Here is a 17,524-nt window from a genome sequence, read left to right on the forward strand (position 1 = left end):
TTGAGCATTTCCTGGTGTCATTCAAAGTTTCTTTTTATGAAAAATACAAATATTTGGCTTAATATTTTCTGAAACTCTTCATATGGTCAGTGTGTAGTATGGGAATCTTGAAAATTGGAATCAAACCCCTGAACTGTAATGCCAGTTTCACCATTTACTCACAGTGTCATTTTGGGCAGGCAATTTAACTTCTGAATTTCAGTGTTCCTGTCTGTAAAATGGGGATGATGCCACATTCTTTACAGGATTGTAGGAATGATTAAATAAGAACTCACGTGAAAACACCTAGTACAGAATATGGTACAGAGTAGGTAATGAATGTCAGTTTCATCTCTACCAGGTGTGGTATTTGTGGTCTTCTTCTAGATAATATGAATCATGAAATTATAATTTAAAACAGATGACTTGGCTCTGGCTGAATTAATTTAAAATACTTTTAGTATCATAATTTTATTTTTTCAAATTTATTCTATGCTTACTTTAGTTTTGTTTCCAGGACAGCTTTAGGCTATTTTAGAAGTAATAAATTACTGAATAAATGAGAAAGCAAATAAGAAAAGAAGAGTACGTATTAAGGAATCATATGGCTAGGCCTGTGACTCATGTAGATATTTAAGATTTCCTAAACATATGGATCTCTCTCTTTTTTTAATCTTTAGAAAAGAGGTAGAATAAATTTTACCATCTCAGTATTTTTTCTTCTATATTGAGTTGGTTTCCTTCAGTTTAGGGCCCTTTTTTCTTGTCCCGTCTCATTTGTATAAATATTATTCATTCATGTGTTATGTAACAACTGTCAAGATTTCCTACCCGAGATTTAAGAAATAAAATTCCCTGAAGGTTTGGGCCTGACTGAGGTTGTCATGGAAACACCGTCAGCATCCAGGAAATGCAGAAGGGCTTTAGAATGAGAGCTCTTGGGAGAGTGGGCTCACTCAAAAGAGACCGCATCACAAAGTTATATTTGATGTTCATAACGCTATATTCTTGATTAGGTAAAGTTCATTATCAAAAACTTCCTTTCGTATATATGTGGCATTTATGATATTTCATATTTCGTTTGCTTTTTACTTGGATATTTCTTGTCGATGTAACAAATAATGAATGAAAGTAAATGTGTTTGTTCCACACTGTCAAAAAGGTGATAATACATCTTATTATTTTTTTAGTTTGTCAAATTTGCAAATATTGAAGAAGACACACCGTCCTATCATAGACGTTATGATTTTTTTGTATCTCGCTTCAGTGCCATGTGTCACTCCTGTGATAGTGATCCAGAAACACGAACAGAGTATGTATTGTTTTATGGTTTATAGTCTTGGAGTTATTTATTGATGAATATTGTATTTATATATTACATAATGATCACCAAAGGAGATGGGAAAATATATGCTTTATTCCTGAAGTACAAATTTCATTGCTGTTAGAAGAACTGACTAGAGCAGCAAAATTGAGAGTGGTTTCCTAACTCGGTCAGAATAAAATGCAGAGTCTTTACTGTAACCCAGAATGCCCTTTAATGCTCACCATACCCCAGTGTTAGATCCTGTCATTTCTTCTTCCTTTCACTCTGATCTAGTACATGGGTCTCCTCGCTTGCTTGAATACATGAGGCACACTTCTCCCCAGGGCCTTCGGACTGAGTGGTCTTTGGGCCTTACCTCACTTTGTTCAGATTTCTGCTCAGATGTCACCTTATCATGAGAATCCTCCCTCAGCCACCTTTTATTTATTAATATCAACCCTCCCAGTTAAGCTTTATCTTCTCATATCTTGTCTGTTGTCTCTCCTCTATGGAAGATGAACTCCAGGAGGGCAAGGGTTTTGTTTTGAGGACTGCTGTATCACTAGTACTTTGAATATTGCTGAGCACATTACCGGCTCTCAATAAGCACTTTTTGAATGAATACATACATAAATTGAATGAATGAATGACTGTATGTTACGGGATCATTGTCTGACTGAGGTTGTCATGACAACTGATTTGGGCATTTTTAAACATTTCTTCTAGCTACATCCTAGTAATAATCTAGAATCAAATACTTATCTGCAAACACAATCGATAGATTGACATGTATATGAAAGTTAAAAATTAAATTCAAAATGACCCTGGTAAATGTAGTTTGAGCTTTACCATAATACACCTAAAAAGAAAGAAACTAACCCAAATTCAGAGTGTTGTCATGAGCAGTCGATAGTCAAGATTGAGCATGTTTTGTGATTTTTACTTTTCTTTTAAAATAAAGGAATATACAGAAAGGTAACTAGTTAGCTTTAAGTATGCAAGCTACAGTGTTGCTTTACACAAACAAAAACAAGTGTAAAAGTTACTTAACTTGGAGAAAGAAAGCTGAGCGGTAATTTAATAGTTTTCAGATATAAGAATTATTTCTGTCTGAGATGCTGTTAGTATAATTTTTGCTTGGTATACTATAGGCCATTTAGGATCCTGATGTTATTCCCTTATTACGGGTGTAAAGCCTTATAGAAAAATAGAGATAACTATAACTATCTTATAATAATAAATTTCCTGTTTCTCCCAATCACTGCTAAAGTCTCTTTTTCTCCCTAAAGGATATTCAAAAAATGTTTTATAAAACTGTTCCCTGTTCTCAGAAGCTGGTATTAACTTGTTAATGGGGCAAAAAGGTATAAAAATTAGCTAAATAAAATGGCACATTTTGTTCAAAGTTGTAACAATTTTGTTTTCTTTTAAAATACAGAAAATAATCTAGAAGATAGGGGGGTTTTTTTTGTTTGTTTAGTTTGTTCATGTAGGCATTTCCCAATTTTTGGTTGAGGTGGTGAATTTCACATATAAACCAATGTAGGTGAAAAGTGTTTATGATGTTATAGTACCTATGAAAGGATGCATTTAAAAAATTCAAAACTTTTACATAGGTATCTGATTTTTAGGTTTTAGCGCCCCCTAGTGAAAAATCTTGTCTTTTGAACACGTATTTTTGTAACATTTTTCAACTTACAAAAAAGAAACTTGAAATTTTCTGTACACAAATGAAAGGTGGTACTTTGTCTTAATTCTTTGTTATATAACATTTGATATCCCAAAATAACACTTCATTTGAATCACTGTGAAACAAATGAGTAAACTAAAATGCTTTAAGATACTTAGAGGGCTTGATTTTTTTTTTCGGCTTCGTTTTTAGTAAAAGCCCTTTTGGTTTTCCTCAGGACTGTTTATATTCCTTCTTAGGTTCTAACTTAGATAATTATTATAAATCCCTCTTTTTAGCAATACACTGTCAAATAAAACTTAGGGGGCATGGCCAGTAGGAAATGGGGCTGATAACTGTTAAGATTTTCTTAAAATATTTGACTTGCAAATACTACCTTTGTAGTAATGTTAGGCTTGCCCACTTGTGATAGCTGAAGAGATTTTCAAGACTTTCCTTTTGTTGTAGAAAGCAGCATGAATAAGACACAGCTTTGTAAAAGGCAAGATTTGTCTCCTAGTTCACTTTCTCACCTGTTCAGTGTCATGTTACCGCCGTATCCCATGCTCCACCTGCTACTACTGAATGTCTGCATTACTTCCCGATGGGTTTCTACGCAGTATCACCCCCTTCCCCACATCTCCCATTCTCTAACCCTATTCGCAGCTTTTGGAAACAGTGCTGGATAAGCTGAGTAAACTTCTAATGGTGACTGTTTCAGGTAGTAACAAAAAAGGAGGGTAAATAACAATCAAATTTGGCCAGAATGAAGGTGTTTCGGGGCAGAGGGGCTACCGTGTTAGCTCTTCTCGCGAGATTGTTCTTCCCCAGATTTTATATACTGTTTTCTAGTTACCTTTCTTCTCATCCTTGAACTGATAGATTTTATTTTTAAAGAAGAATGAGGAAGCGCTTGAGGAAGTTGAGGGCTGTGAATTGGGAAGGGAGGATAAGGCAGCATTCTCTCACAGTATGGATAAATAGGGATAAATTTTAAGTCCCATATGCACACAGTAATGTATATACATCAGGACACACGGATGTATATGTGTATATGTATACGGCTCAGGTTATCGGCACTGCATTTTGATAGTTCTCCTTTGTCATACCTTTTAAGGAACCAGCCTCGTCTTCCATCTAGGTGGACTAAGGGAGGTGAGAGGTTCTCAGGGAGAAACAGTGCATGAAAAGTCTGCAGACGCATTAAGGGTGTTCAGGAACAGTGAAATCCTGTTCTCACTCAGCTGCTGACACTTCTAGGCAAGAAATGGGAGAGAATCTGGTCCACGTTGGTTTGAATTATTATCATCCACTTAGGAAAACCTTTTTTTTTTCATTTTTTAAAAAATTTTACTGAAGTGTAGTTGATTTACAATGTTGTGTTAATTTCTACTGTACAGCCAAGTGATTCAGTTATACATACATTTTTTAATATTCCTTTCCATCATGGTTTATCACAGGATATTGAATAAAGTTCCCTGTGCTATACAGTAGCACATTGTTTATCCATTCTGTATATAATAGTTTGCATCTGTTAATCCCAAACTCCCCATCCATCCCTCCCCACCCAGCTTGGCAACCACAAGTCTGTTCTCTATATCTGTGAGTCTGTTTCTGTTTCGTAGATAAGTTCATTTGTGTCGTATTTTAGATTCCACATATAAGTGACATCATATGGTATTTGTCTTTCTCTTTCTGACTTAGTTCACTTAGTATGATAATCTCTAGGTCCGTCCATGTTGCTGCAAATGCTATTATTTTATTCTTTTTTATGGCTGAGTAGAGTATTCCATGGTATGTATATACCACATCTTCTTTATCCATTCATCTGTCAGTGGGCATTTAGGCTGTTTCCATGTCTTGGCTATTGTAAATAGTGCTGCATTGAACATTAGGGTGCATATATCTTTTCAAATTATAGTCTTCTCCAGACACATGCCCAGAAGTGGGATTGCTGGATTATATGGCAGCTCTATTTTTAGTTTTTTGAGGAGCTCCTATACTGTTCTCCATAGTGGCTGTACCAATTTACATTCCCACCAACAGTGTAGGAGGGTTCTCTTTTCTCCACTGCCTCTCCACCATTTGTCATTTGTAGACTTTTTGATGATGCCCATTCTAACTGGTGTGAGGTGATACCTCATTGTACTTGTAATTTGCGTTTCTCTAATAATTAGTGATGTTGAGCATCTTTTCATGTGCCTGTTGGCCATCTGTATGTCTTCTTTGGTGAAATGTCTGTTTAGGTCTTCTGCCCGTTTTTTGATTGGGTTGTTTTTTCATTATTGAGTTGTATGAGCTGTTCAAATATTTTGGAAATTAAGCCCTTGTTAGTTGCATCATTTGCAGATATTTTCTCCCGGTCCATAGGTTGTCTTTTTGTTTTGTTTATGGTTTCCTTTGCTGTGCAAAAGCTTATAAGTTTGATTAGGTCCCATTTGTTTATTTTTGGTTTTGTTTCTATTGCCTTGGGAGACTGACCTAAGAACATTGGTACGATTTATGTCAGAGAATGTAGGAGAACCTAATTCCTTTGATTAAATTATTTTTTATTGAAAACTGATACAGACAAAATATGTCTATAAAAGTCTTTTTTAACTTTAAATGTTGATTGTAAAAAGATGGTATTAAAAGTAAGCCTCGGGTTTCCCTGGTGGCACAGTGGTTAAGAATCCGCCTGCCAATGCAGGGGACACAGGTTTGAGCCCTGGTCCAGGAAGATCCCACATGCTGCGGAGCAACTAAGCCACAAGTGCTGAGCCTGCGCTCTAGAGCCCGCAAGCCACAAGTACTGAGCCCACGCACCTAGGGCATGTGCTCCACAGTAAGAGAAGCCACCGCAATGAGAAGCCCGTGCACCTCAATGAAGAGTAGCCCCCGCTCACCACAACTAGAGAAAGCCCGCATATAGCAATGAAGACCCAACGCAGCCAAAAATAAATAAATAAATAAATTTATTTATTAAAAAAAAAAAAGTAAACCTCTTTTGGAACTGCCATATCTCTGTCCATCTTAGGTTTTTGAGATTTTTATTTCTTAGACTTATTGTATGTTATTTTTATTGTCTCGAGATAACTATTTATTTGACATCCATTCTCTTAGTTAAGTAAGCAGACTTGTTTAAATAGCTTTTTTTCATGACTCAGTTTTTTTTCTTCTTTTTTATAGAATCCGAATTGCTGGAATCAGAGGTATTCAAGGTGTGGTTCGCAAAACAGTTAATGATGAACTTCGGGCTACCATTTGGGAACCCCAGCATATGGATAAAATTGTTCCATCCCTGCTGTTTAACATGCAAAAGATAGAAGAGGTTGACAGGTATTCAATAAAGATGTTAGGGCTGGGGCTGTGTTACTTTAATATGTGTGTATGTGTGCTCGCTTGCTAGAGTAAGAACGTTTGTCTTTAGTATTATGTATATAGTAGTCCCGTAAACTTGAGCAAGTTTAAATATGTATCCTTTCTGAAAAAATATCAGCTTCAGTCGTCAAATTAGACTGAGCAGACAGATTTTGACTCAGACACTTAAGCTTTTATTTCTTTTAGAATAAATTTTCACTTTACTTTCTGCTTATTATTGGGCATCGACATTGCTATTTGAATTAATACTACTTAAAGCTGCCAAGTGTAAGAAATAGAGATTATAAACTGAACTTCTGTTATTCTTTAGAGATCCAGCATGCTTTTTCGTAGGGAGTTAGTACTAATCAAAATAATAATAATAATAATAGCAGCTACTATTCAATGTATATATATTTTTCAACAGAAATACTAGGCTATTTATATCTTATTTATTCTTCTAAGATATTTTGGCGTGCAATATTGTTTTGGGGTGTATGCTGATTTCTTCCCCCCACCCACCCCAGTAACCTGTTGAACTTAGAATTCTGTACTTTATTCTCCTTTTTCAAATGCCATAAGCATGCTTTCCTCCCAAATTTGTTGCCTTGCACAGAGGTACTTTGCAACCAAGTTTTAGAACCAGCATTCTCCAGTTTGGCTTATTATGCTGATCTCCCTGATCCTTGCAGTTTAAAGAGGGAAATCCAAATCAAATTTAAAAGATATTTAATTCTGTAGTTCTAAAATTTTAACTTAATTTGTAATTTTGATGATTATGTGTGCAGTATCAAAATAAAAGTGGTCTAGAAGTGAAAAGGTGAAACTGGTTAACTCTGCAAGCGCTTATATGTTTATCAGAATTTATGGCAATTACAGCAAGTATTTATGCTAGATTCCTTAGATGTGATTGTCTCCAGCTTTGGAAACCTAAAATGTGAAACGATATATTTTAACACCTTGGGTATTTTTCCTGTTCTTGGCAATGTAGCTGAGGTTAGTTTTTCTGTCTAAAATATTTATTCTTCTAAAGGTACCTGGCTAGTTGAGAATTGACTCCCCATAATTATGGCTCTTGAGGTACAGGATTAGCATAAATAGGATACAGGAATGCTGGTACCATTGGTTGCCAAATTTTAAGAAGTTGTGTTTTCTCATGGTTTTATCCCAATGCTACAGATACATGCTTTTTTGAAATTATTATTGCACATGAATACATTAATCTAAAATAAGGTTTTAAAATATGAACAAATAGTGTCTATTGAAGACATCTACTTATACAAATGTTCTAATTAGCTTTTAAATTTTTATTTTTTATTCAGACTGTGCCATAGTTTTTTACTTGATTTTATTTTTGCTCACTTACAGTTAAACTGGGTGATCTTTGGGCACCTTGTTCTTACTAGGATTTTGCTATAAATGTAGCAAAGTTGTAGGACGTTAACAAAATAGCAACTACTGAGTATTTTGCCTTTAGAAAAGATATTCTATTAGTTAGAAACAAGTTATACAAGTGAATTTAGCTCTCCAAGTTTGAAAGATTATGTGATTAGCTTCAAGGTGTTGAGTTCATGAAGTAGAATTAAGCTCTAAAGTTATTTTGGGATAACAAGAAAATATCATTCTAATATTTCCGAGAAGTAAAAATCTGTGCTGTTTAACTGTCAGGACTAGTGTCAGAATTCTCGCATTCATTTGTTTGTCTTTATTTTTCAGTCGCATAGGCCCTCCTCCTTCTCCTTCAGCAGCTGACAAAGAAGAGAACCCCGCCATGCTGGCTGAAAACTGCTTCAGAGAACTGCTGGGCCGAGCGACTTTTGGGAACATGAATAATGCTGTGAGACCAGTGTTTGCGTAAGTAGTTGGTGTTTCCCTGCTTACTTGTGTCTGTGCTATGTTCCTTCTGTTGTAATTTACTTGCAGAGGACAAATACTCTTACCTGTGTGAGTGAGTTATTAATAGAGCCAGTGCAGCAATGTGGGAAGGGTACAGGATTGAGTCAGACAACATCCCTTTGAGCACTTGTTCAACCACTTTGCTAGATTTTCCCCCTTAAATAGGAAATACAGTCATGTGCATCATTTCACTAGAGTTTTTATTCACACCTTGAAATGTATATATCCAGTAAAATATTAAAACAAACGAATGTCCAAGTATGATGTATCTTATTTTATTAACTTCTGGTCAGTTCCTCATATTCCCTGGCTTCTGTTTCTTGGCTTTCTTTTTGCCATGGCTGGACTGCCTTAGGTCACATTCTCTTCTCTGACTAAATTTTATCTTATACCCAGTGACTGAGCAGAGCAGGAATATTAAATATCTCGTTGGTACTTATATGCTGCCTTCCAAGCAGAATACATTTGTGAGCCTTGAGTTTCTCCACATAGACGTTATCTCTCAAGCCTTGTAAACCCTCTGAGTTCTAACTCAGTTGTCAGATGATAGATTTATATAACATTCTGTGTGATTTCTGGACATTTTTGCTAGTCTTTCTTTTGTTAACCATTTGCCTTGTCCTTTCCCCTTCCTGACTATAATAATGTCTTTATAGCATATATAAAGTAGTGAAAATGTAACATCCAGAATTCTTTATTTAGGGCAGATATTTGGGTTCAAAGTTGAGCTTTAGTTACAAGAATCTATAAACTGCAAAATTAAGCATCAGAGAAATATTATAGTGTTTTCAAAAGGATTCCCCCCACCCCACCCCCGACTGCTTCCACCACCAAAAAGTTGAGATTTACCGTTTAAAGACTCTGTGAGCTTATGAAAATGCTACTGAGAACTAATCAAATTATGTCAAATATAACTGAAGGCAGATTTATTTTTTCCAGACATGCTGATTTAATATCAGAATTCCAGCTTTTATCTTGTTAACCGAGAGGTAATCTATAAGGCCTTAAAAATCTAGAGAGCTAGTCTAAAAGAAGGAAACTACTGAATTAACTATAATTGATTACTTGAGTAACTTGGAAGTGGGCCATATTCTTTTCTATGTAGAACTTAGTGGACTTACCTCCTGATCATGTGTTAATTAATCTAATTAAATGTTAATTAAATAGTTAATTATATATTAGCTATTTAGTTAATTAGTTGATTAAATATTAAATGCCCTCTGCAAGTAAGGTACCAGGTATTTGGGGGGAATATATACATGAATAAAACTGTCCTAGTCCTTAAAAACTTGATTGATAATTGGCATTCCTAGTGGCTTTTTACCTTGTGTGTTCTGTGAATTTTAATTTTGAGCTCATATTCATTGTACCTTTATTTGTGAGAATTCTTTGAGGCTTGGATTAATGGTGTGTACTCCATGAGAGGCTTTATTTTGCTTCTGCTGAAGGCATGGATGCAGTGTTATCCAGGCACCACTTTGAACTACATTCTTATCTTCAGTTTTTTTGAGCCACATAGATACTTGTGAACTCTGTCAACCAAGATGATACTTGTGAACTCTGTCAACCAAGATGATACTTGTGAATTCTGTCAACCAAGATGAGAGCCTGGGTGCTAGGTGTATGGTTGAATTCTTCAGAGAGACTTTCATTTTTGTGATTCTTCTCAGAGCCAAGGCCAACACAGACAAGCTTTTTGACAGTCTTCTACAACATAGAACATTCCCCCAGATTCACTGAAGGTGTCGTCTTTTAAGGCTTGAATTGATGCATGTGTTTCTGATCTGATAGCCACCTTTCCTGGGTGGACCCTAAACTTTGTTTCCAGTCTCCTGTGTGTACAACCCTTTAAACCACTAGCTATCAGCTACCAGAGATCTGAAGATGTGCCTAAGACAACTGCTGGCTTCAATGTATACTTACCTCTCCAGATTCTCACCTTCTTGTGGAGTCTGGACTGAGGGACTTTTCTTTCTTGCCAGCTCATGTTGGTATTGAAAAATCATATATATATGTATATGTATGTATGTGTTTGTGTGTGTGTGTGTGTGTGTGTATATATATATATACATTCTAGTCTTTTATTGTTACTGTTTTATGAAAGGATTTGGCAGTTGTTGTGGAAATGGAAACATTGACTTTCTTTTAGATAATATTATTTTGATTGGTAGGCTTTGCATATTGTTGAGGGTTCTAGAGGAGAAAGTGTAACAAAAATAAGGAATTCTTAAAGGAATTTTCTTACTGTTAATTTACAGGCATTTAGATCATCACAGACTATGGGATCCCAATGAATTTGCAGTTCACTGCTTTAAAGTTATAATGTATTCCATTCAGGTAAGGATTGGTTAACTGTTATATATAAGTAATTTTAGTTCTGTGTCGATAAGCATGTCCTCAGACAGAGATAGAGAACGATGTAGGAGATAAGACATGTTCTTAATTTAGTTCTTTGTCTCATTTATCTTTATTTACCGCTTTTATTCTTATTTGCCAAGATGAAAAAATGTCTAATTAAAAAGAACTAAATGATTTTATGATGACAATCTTTATTGTGCATTTATTAAATACATTATTGAGCATTTATATTTTATGATAAACTTGTATTAGAATTGATATTTATAGTCTTTATGCATTGAGGCACCTGATGAGGCACTCTCATCTACTGCAGAGGACAGCCTTGGTTTTCTTAAAACTTGAACAGACCCAGTTAGCTCTTAATTCAAGTGGGATTTTAGGTCTTTATTTTTTAACACTATCTACATTTTTAATGCCCTAAAAAGTCATCATTAATTTAAAGGAGATAAGGTAGTAAGAAGCAGTACAGCTTTTAGTATAGGTCATACCAGGATTTTCATCCTAGATGTGCTGTTTACTAGTTGCATAGAACTTGGGCAAATTATTTAGCCTCTCTGAGCTTCAATTTCCTCATTTCTGAGAAGGAAATGTTAATGAATTCATTGAATGGTTCATTTTTATATTAAAATAGAAGGTACCATTTATCAAGTGCTGGCTATACCTCTAAATATGCTAGTAACCTTATGTATATGCTTTATCTCATTAATCCTCCTTATTTTATGAAGTAGATATTGTTATTATCCCCATTTTACGGATCAGAAAACTGACCTTTAGAGCGGTCAGGCACCTCACTCAAGGGTACACAGGTAGAATGTAAGGATTCAGATTCTGGTCATTCTGTTCTAGAGCTTTTGGTCTAAATTCAACATTAAGTTTAGGTTACCATAGCATGCCTAGCATAATGTAGGGTTTCAGTGCATGGTAGTTATTATAAAGCTGGTTTGGGTGTGGAAGGATAATTTAAAAAAATTTTTTCCCAGTTTTATTGAGATTATAATTGACATATAACATTATATAAGATTAAGGTATACAACATTGCAAAATGATAACCATAATAAGTTTTCTCAAGATCCATCACCTCACATAGTTGCACATTTTCTTTCCCCTTTGATGAGAACTTTTAATTTAATTTTAGTTTAGTAGGTGAGAAGTTGATCTGGCCATCTGTGGACATAATGAAGGCTGTTCCCCTGGTTTTCAGTAGCCTTGTATTTCTTCATTTGCCTTCCTCATTCAGATTTAGTTACTAGATGAAATTGTTTTTTACAAAAAGTAAAGTAAATTACAAAGTTGAAGAAACTGAAGGAATCAATAAATATTTGTTGATTAAATGTCTGAGAAATGACTTCTGGTCCACAGCATTGCTTTAGAAGGAGCTTTAAGCGCACCATATGTTTTTTGAGGTCCATTAATCAAAAATTACATGGTAGTACCCACCAGAATGGGAGTTTCTGTTTAATAAGACTATCCTGATACAGTCAAAACTTCTGATAGATTTGATTGTTTTAATTGCCATTTACTATAAAATTGATATAAGAATCATTCTTAGGTAATATTTCAACCTCTGTCCATAAAACATTAAACTAGCTGGCCCTGATCAGGAAATTTCATCAGGTACACATTGTTAAGACTTTAATTTTGTTAGTGGCTCTTGATTAGATGAGAGTTTTGACTGTTTAGCATTGTTAGATGTCCATGATAAGAAATAGTATGTATCTGGTTGGGTAAGAGAGAAGTACTATAAATGTCATAATTTGTCTGTTTTTTAACAACATTTTGTCCTATTATCAAGTTATAAGAGTGTATAAATATTCTTTGTGGAATTACAGAGAGGTACAAAGAGAGTAAAAATTTCTCATAAGTCTCCCTCTCAGATGACCAGTGTTAATATGTAGGCATATATAATTCCAGTCTTATATACTTTTTAAAAAACAGAATTTTATTTAACGTAGTATTTTACAACTTACTTTCTTTCACTCAGGATATCGTAAATATTTTCTGGTATCCCTATTTATTCTTAAAAAGAACGGTTTCTAATGGGTACATATTGTTCCATTAAGTGTCACATGGTTTATCATTCTTATGAATTCTGCCAGGATGCATGTAATTGTTCATATATTTTTACACTATTTTGTTCTTTTAGGCTCAGTATTCTCACCATGTGATCCAGGAGATTCTAGGACACCTTGATGCTCGTAAAAAAGATTCTCCACGAGTTCGAGCAGGTATTATTCAGGTTCTGTTAGAGGCTGTTGCCATTGCTGCTAAAGGTTCCATAGGTGAGTGCCAGCACCACCCTACAAAAAAATTCATTAACCTTTTTCAGAATTTTCTTTTTCAGTAGGAATAGCAATGTGTGGAAAACTCTTTGAAAATATTTGCTATGTTTTTAAATGTGCTCTAATTTCTCTTGAAATGTTAGGTTCACATGACTGTTGTCAGACTTCTTTAGTTACAGTTAAACACTTCCCTCCAGATCATTCTCTTCTTCCCTTCCTCCGTTTTTCCAATAAAGATTCTTGAATACCAGTTAGTTATATGCTAAACATTGGGAGGGTACAAATTCAAGAAAGTTATGGTTTACTTGGAGTTAGATGACTTTACCTACACTGTAATACAAGGCAGAATTTGATCATATATCATAAGAAAACCAGGGTCCAGAGAAGGGAGGGAAAATGGATCAGCAGGAGGGAAGTATTATGTAGCCCGTTTGACGAGGACGTATGGTGGTAGTGTGGGGGAAGCCCGAGAAGCGGCTTAAAGTTCCACTTGTGGCCAGGCCACGGGTGTCATTCTACAGTGGACTGACACGAGTTAAAGATTTACTGTACCCTTCATCAGAGATGTGTTATAGGGTAATTCATCTGGCTGCAAAGCGTAGGACACACTAGAAGTCACAGGTGGTTGTCACCATTGTAGGCACAGAGAAAGAACTTGACCTTGATGGCAGCAGTAGAAATGGGAACGTAAAGCCAGCAGAATTTGATAACTGACTGACTAGAGGGGTAACAAGGAGAAGGGACAGGTCAGACATCATGCTTTTTCACTCACATGGGATTAGAAGAATGGAAGGGTCCCTAATAAAATTACTGAAGTTAGGAGGAAAATCTAGTTATGGTTTCTTTGCTTCAAAATGAAAGTGGAACTGTACATTAGCTGCTGAAATATTCTAATATTCACTCAGTGTCAAATGAGAGTGGGCATTTTGGATATGGACTTGTCATTACTCATAACTTATCTCAAAGAGATGGAAGCAGGTTACTTAATTGAAGAGTTAACTTGAAATATGAAGTGAAACACAGGTGATGCCTTGACTGAATCGTCTCACCTGCTAATATCTATTATGTGTGAGGTTGCTATGTTTTAGGTTCTGTACATTCAAAGAAGCATTTGAACGTGGCTGCCTGTCCTGGAGAACGTTGGAATCTAGAGTAGGAGGCAGAAATAAAAACACTAATTAAAGTATAGCGTGATAGATGCAGTGCCAGAAACACAGGCAGAGTATTTATAGTACTAAAAACAGAGAGCATGGTTAGTTTACCTGAATGTGATAAATTGACTAGTTTCTGTCTAATAATTGAGGCAAAATTCTTTCTTCTTCAGCCTCAAAAGATGCCAAATAAATTTCTCAGGCCACAGTGAGCTATATTATAGTTCTCTGGATTCTGACCCAACAGTCAGGTTATCCCAATACTGTACACATTATTCTGAGTAGACAAGATTAGATAGATGGAAAGTTTTTGGTAATCTTTATATGAATATACACATTTTGTGTGGTTTGTACCAAGGATTCAAACAGTGATTTGCTCAGAGATGCCCAGTAAATGTTTGTTGGAATAGCTAGGAGACTTTCTTATTTAGGTATTTCTCATTTACTTTTTTAATGTGCTAGTTAGTTCATAAATTATGAAGTATTTCCAAGTACTTAGAAAATATGCAGAAATCTCTGTTGAGAAGTACGAGGATTGGATTTGAGTGTACATTACCAGAAGAATGTATCTGCTTACATCAGGGTTCATTTGCAGGACCCACAGTGCTGGAAGTCTTTAACACCCTATTGAAACATCTGCGTCTCAGTGTTGAATTTGAAGCACATGATTTACAGGGAGAATCTATAAGCAGTGCCAACTTAAACACAAATTCCAAAGACAGTGATGAGAAGATTGTGCAGAATGCTATCATCCAAACAATAGGTGAGTACATTTCACTTTTCAAATTATTCTGGAAAACAGCAATTCAGAAAGCCCTCACAGAAGGTACTTGTCTCTTACGGGACATTAGTCAAAGGTGAATGATAGCTTAGACTTTTAAAAGAACTTTCTGTTTGGAAAATAAACAAACATAAGAATACGACAAAGAACACTGTATATACCCTTCACCCAGATTCATCTATTAATATTTTATGTCATTTACTTTATCATTTCCTTTCTCTCTCTGTCTGCCTTTTTCCATCCCTTTCTCCATTTCTCTGTGTGTGTATGTATATGTGTGTATATATAGATATGCACACATAAGCACATATATAAATATATACATATAGAGAGACATAGATACATACATATAGACATCTACATTTTTTTCCTAACCACTGGATGGTAAGTGCATGGCTCTTTACTACAGATTATTTTTCCAAAGAATAAACCAGAGTACTCTTACATAACCAGAGTACAGTTATCAAATCAGTAAATTTAACTTTGATACAGTACTTTAGTCAAACTTCATATTTCAGTTTCGTCATTTGACCTGATAATGTCCTTTATGGCGTGTTTTTCCTTAGGTCCAGCATCCAGTCTAGGATCATTTAGTTGCATTTAGTTGTGATGTTTCTTTGGTTCCTTTAGTTTGGAACATTTCCCTTTTATGATATGGGCATTTTTTTAAGACTATAGGTCCCCCTGACCCCTCACTTAAAACAAAAAAATATCCTCACATGGGTTTGTCTGCTCTTTCCTCATGATTAAATTCAGGTTATGGGTTCCTGGCTGGATACTACGTAAGTGATAGTGTTCTTCTCAGATTATCCCATTTGGAGAAGTACACCTACTTCTCGCTGGTGATGTTAGTTTTGATCACGCAAAGTATTGTTCTATTTCTCTGCTGCACAGTTTCCATTTTCCCCCTTGCAAATAATAAGCAGTCTCTGAGAAGATACTTTTAGGCCGTGCAGATATTCTGCTCTCCATCCAAACTACCCCCTAGATGTAGCAACCATTCAAAATTCTTAGCTGAACCAGAGTCTTTACCATGATGGTTACAAAATGATGGTTATCAACTTGGCACTCAGGGTTCATTGTAAGCAAGAGCCCTTTTTCTCCCTACTTATGTATGTAGGAATACATGTGTTTATCTATTTAAATACAGTGGTATGAGCTCATGGATTTATATTTTTATCTTCATAATTTATTCTGTATTTATTAAATTATTATTTTGGTGGTCAAACTGTTCCAGATTTGGCCAGTGGAGCCCCTATTTTCTATATCTTTGTAATATCCCCCCACATTTCTTTTAAGCACAGCCTTAGGTTCATTTTATACTTCCTGCCCCAGTCCTAGAATCAGTCATTTCTCTAAGGAGCTGTGGTTCCTTTTAGTGGGGAAAGGCACTAGAGACCAGGATCTGGGTACTGATACTCAGGCTTTACTATCATATGCTTCCCCCTCCCCTCACACGCACAAAGGGTAAAAGGGTAAAGAGCTTACTTAAAAAAAAAAAAAAAAGAAAAGAAAGAAAGCAAGCCATGGGGAATTTTTTTGGAAATTAAATGATCAGACTGTATATAAATACAAATTAAAGCAATCAAACTCTTCCTACTTTAACCCTCCTCTTGCAATATTTTCTTTAGAGTATCCAGATCATATTTTAATGTAACTGTATGATTTCTAGGATAATTTCCAAATTGAGTTGTATTCTTGGGTTTAATACCTAATCTCTAGTGGTTGCTAATAGCTTCTACTAATAATAGAGTCATATAAATTTATTCTGGAGCTCAGTTTATGCCTTTTATTTGAGTAATATCCTACCTATGGGCGACTTGTTTATAATAGTCCTTTGGAATATTTAATGCAGAGTTTTCCTTTGTTTATTTCTAAAGTTTTATGGATATGCATACATGCATTACGCATCCACATTCAGCACCTTTTTATTGAACGTATTGAGCTTAACACCAGGCCATATGCTTGGGCTTCTTGATGCACGTGACTCCTACCTTGTGGATGCCTTTGGTTGATCTGCTTGGGGTAGTACCTCTGTTTCACCTAATCACAATCTCATCATGTGCATAGAAATTGTCCTCATTAGGGCAAAGGCCCAGGGTGTCTGTGATATTTTAAGATGGTATATCAAATCAGCTAGTCTTGTTTTCAGAGAATTAATTTAAATTGCTGTAGTGACTTCTAGTTAATTCAGTGTCACTGTTTTACTCTAGAGTATTTAATTTATTGTTTCTCAAGTATGTTGTTATAAAATGTATATACCACAGACAAGCAATATTTCTGTGACATAACACATTCAGAATAACGTGAAAATTAAAACATGAGAGAAAAACAATGCAGTGTGGCACAGTGAATAAGACTTTTATTTAAATCGCACTTCTGCTTTCCTCAATATTTTCTTTCAGAAGTTCTCAGTATTCTTTCTTTATCAGGTCACTGAATATCGGTGGGACACAGAACAGGGCTGCTGTAGCTTTTGCACTTGAAGACAGGAGGCGGTTGGCCAAGCTCGCTCTTTTAAAATAATGCTCTGCTCTTTTGGGGAGGCTCATTAGCACTTCTATTCAGCAGTTCAAATACAAACAATGGGAATAGAGAATGAGTTAACTTTCTGGCTGTCCTCACAGTTGACTTGTTGGAAAATTTCCATCTTTGTGGTTAATGACCAGCTTGCTTGGAACAGAAAATCAGTGACCAGTTTTGCACAGTGATGAGGAACATATCTTATTGGGTTCTTGGAAAGTTGAAAATACCTTATAGAGAGGA

General features: G+C 35.4%; 1 protein-coding gene across 8 annotated transcripts in view; it reads left to right on the forward strand.

Annotated features, from left to right (window-relative positions):
* EFR3A (EFR3 homolog A) overlaps positions 1 to 17,524 on the forward strand; it is a 183,929-nt gene that overhangs the window by 41,661 nt on the left and 124,744 nt on the right. For all 8 annotated transcript variants that reach the window (XR_004480932.2, XR_004480929.2, XR_007472515.1 and 5 more), the window contains 6 exons: positions 1,170 to 1,291; positions 6,123 to 6,272; positions 8,010 to 8,147; positions 10,448 to 10,526; positions 12,691 to 12,826; positions 14,573 to 14,740. Coding sequence is in view for 3 of the 8 variants with exons in the window: in XM_004265315.3 (XP_004265363.1) it covers positions 1,170 to 1,291; positions 6,123 to 6,272; positions 8,010 to 8,147; positions 10,448 to 10,526; positions 12,691 to 12,826; positions 14,573 to 14,740 (793 nt within the window). In the remaining 5 variants the exon portion in view is untranslated. The remainder of the gene's footprint in view (positions 1 to 1,169; positions 1,292 to 6,122; positions 6,273 to 8,009; positions 8,148 to 10,447; positions 10,527 to 12,690; positions 12,827 to 14,572; positions 14,741 to 17,524) is intronic.

This window comes from Orcinus orca, chromosome 17, assembly GCF_937001465.1.
Source record: "Orcinus orca chromosome 17, mOrcOrc1.1, whole genome shotgun sequence".
Taxonomy (NCBI): Eukaryota; Metazoa; Chordata; class Mammalia; order Artiodactyla; family Delphinidae; genus Orcinus; species Orcinus orca.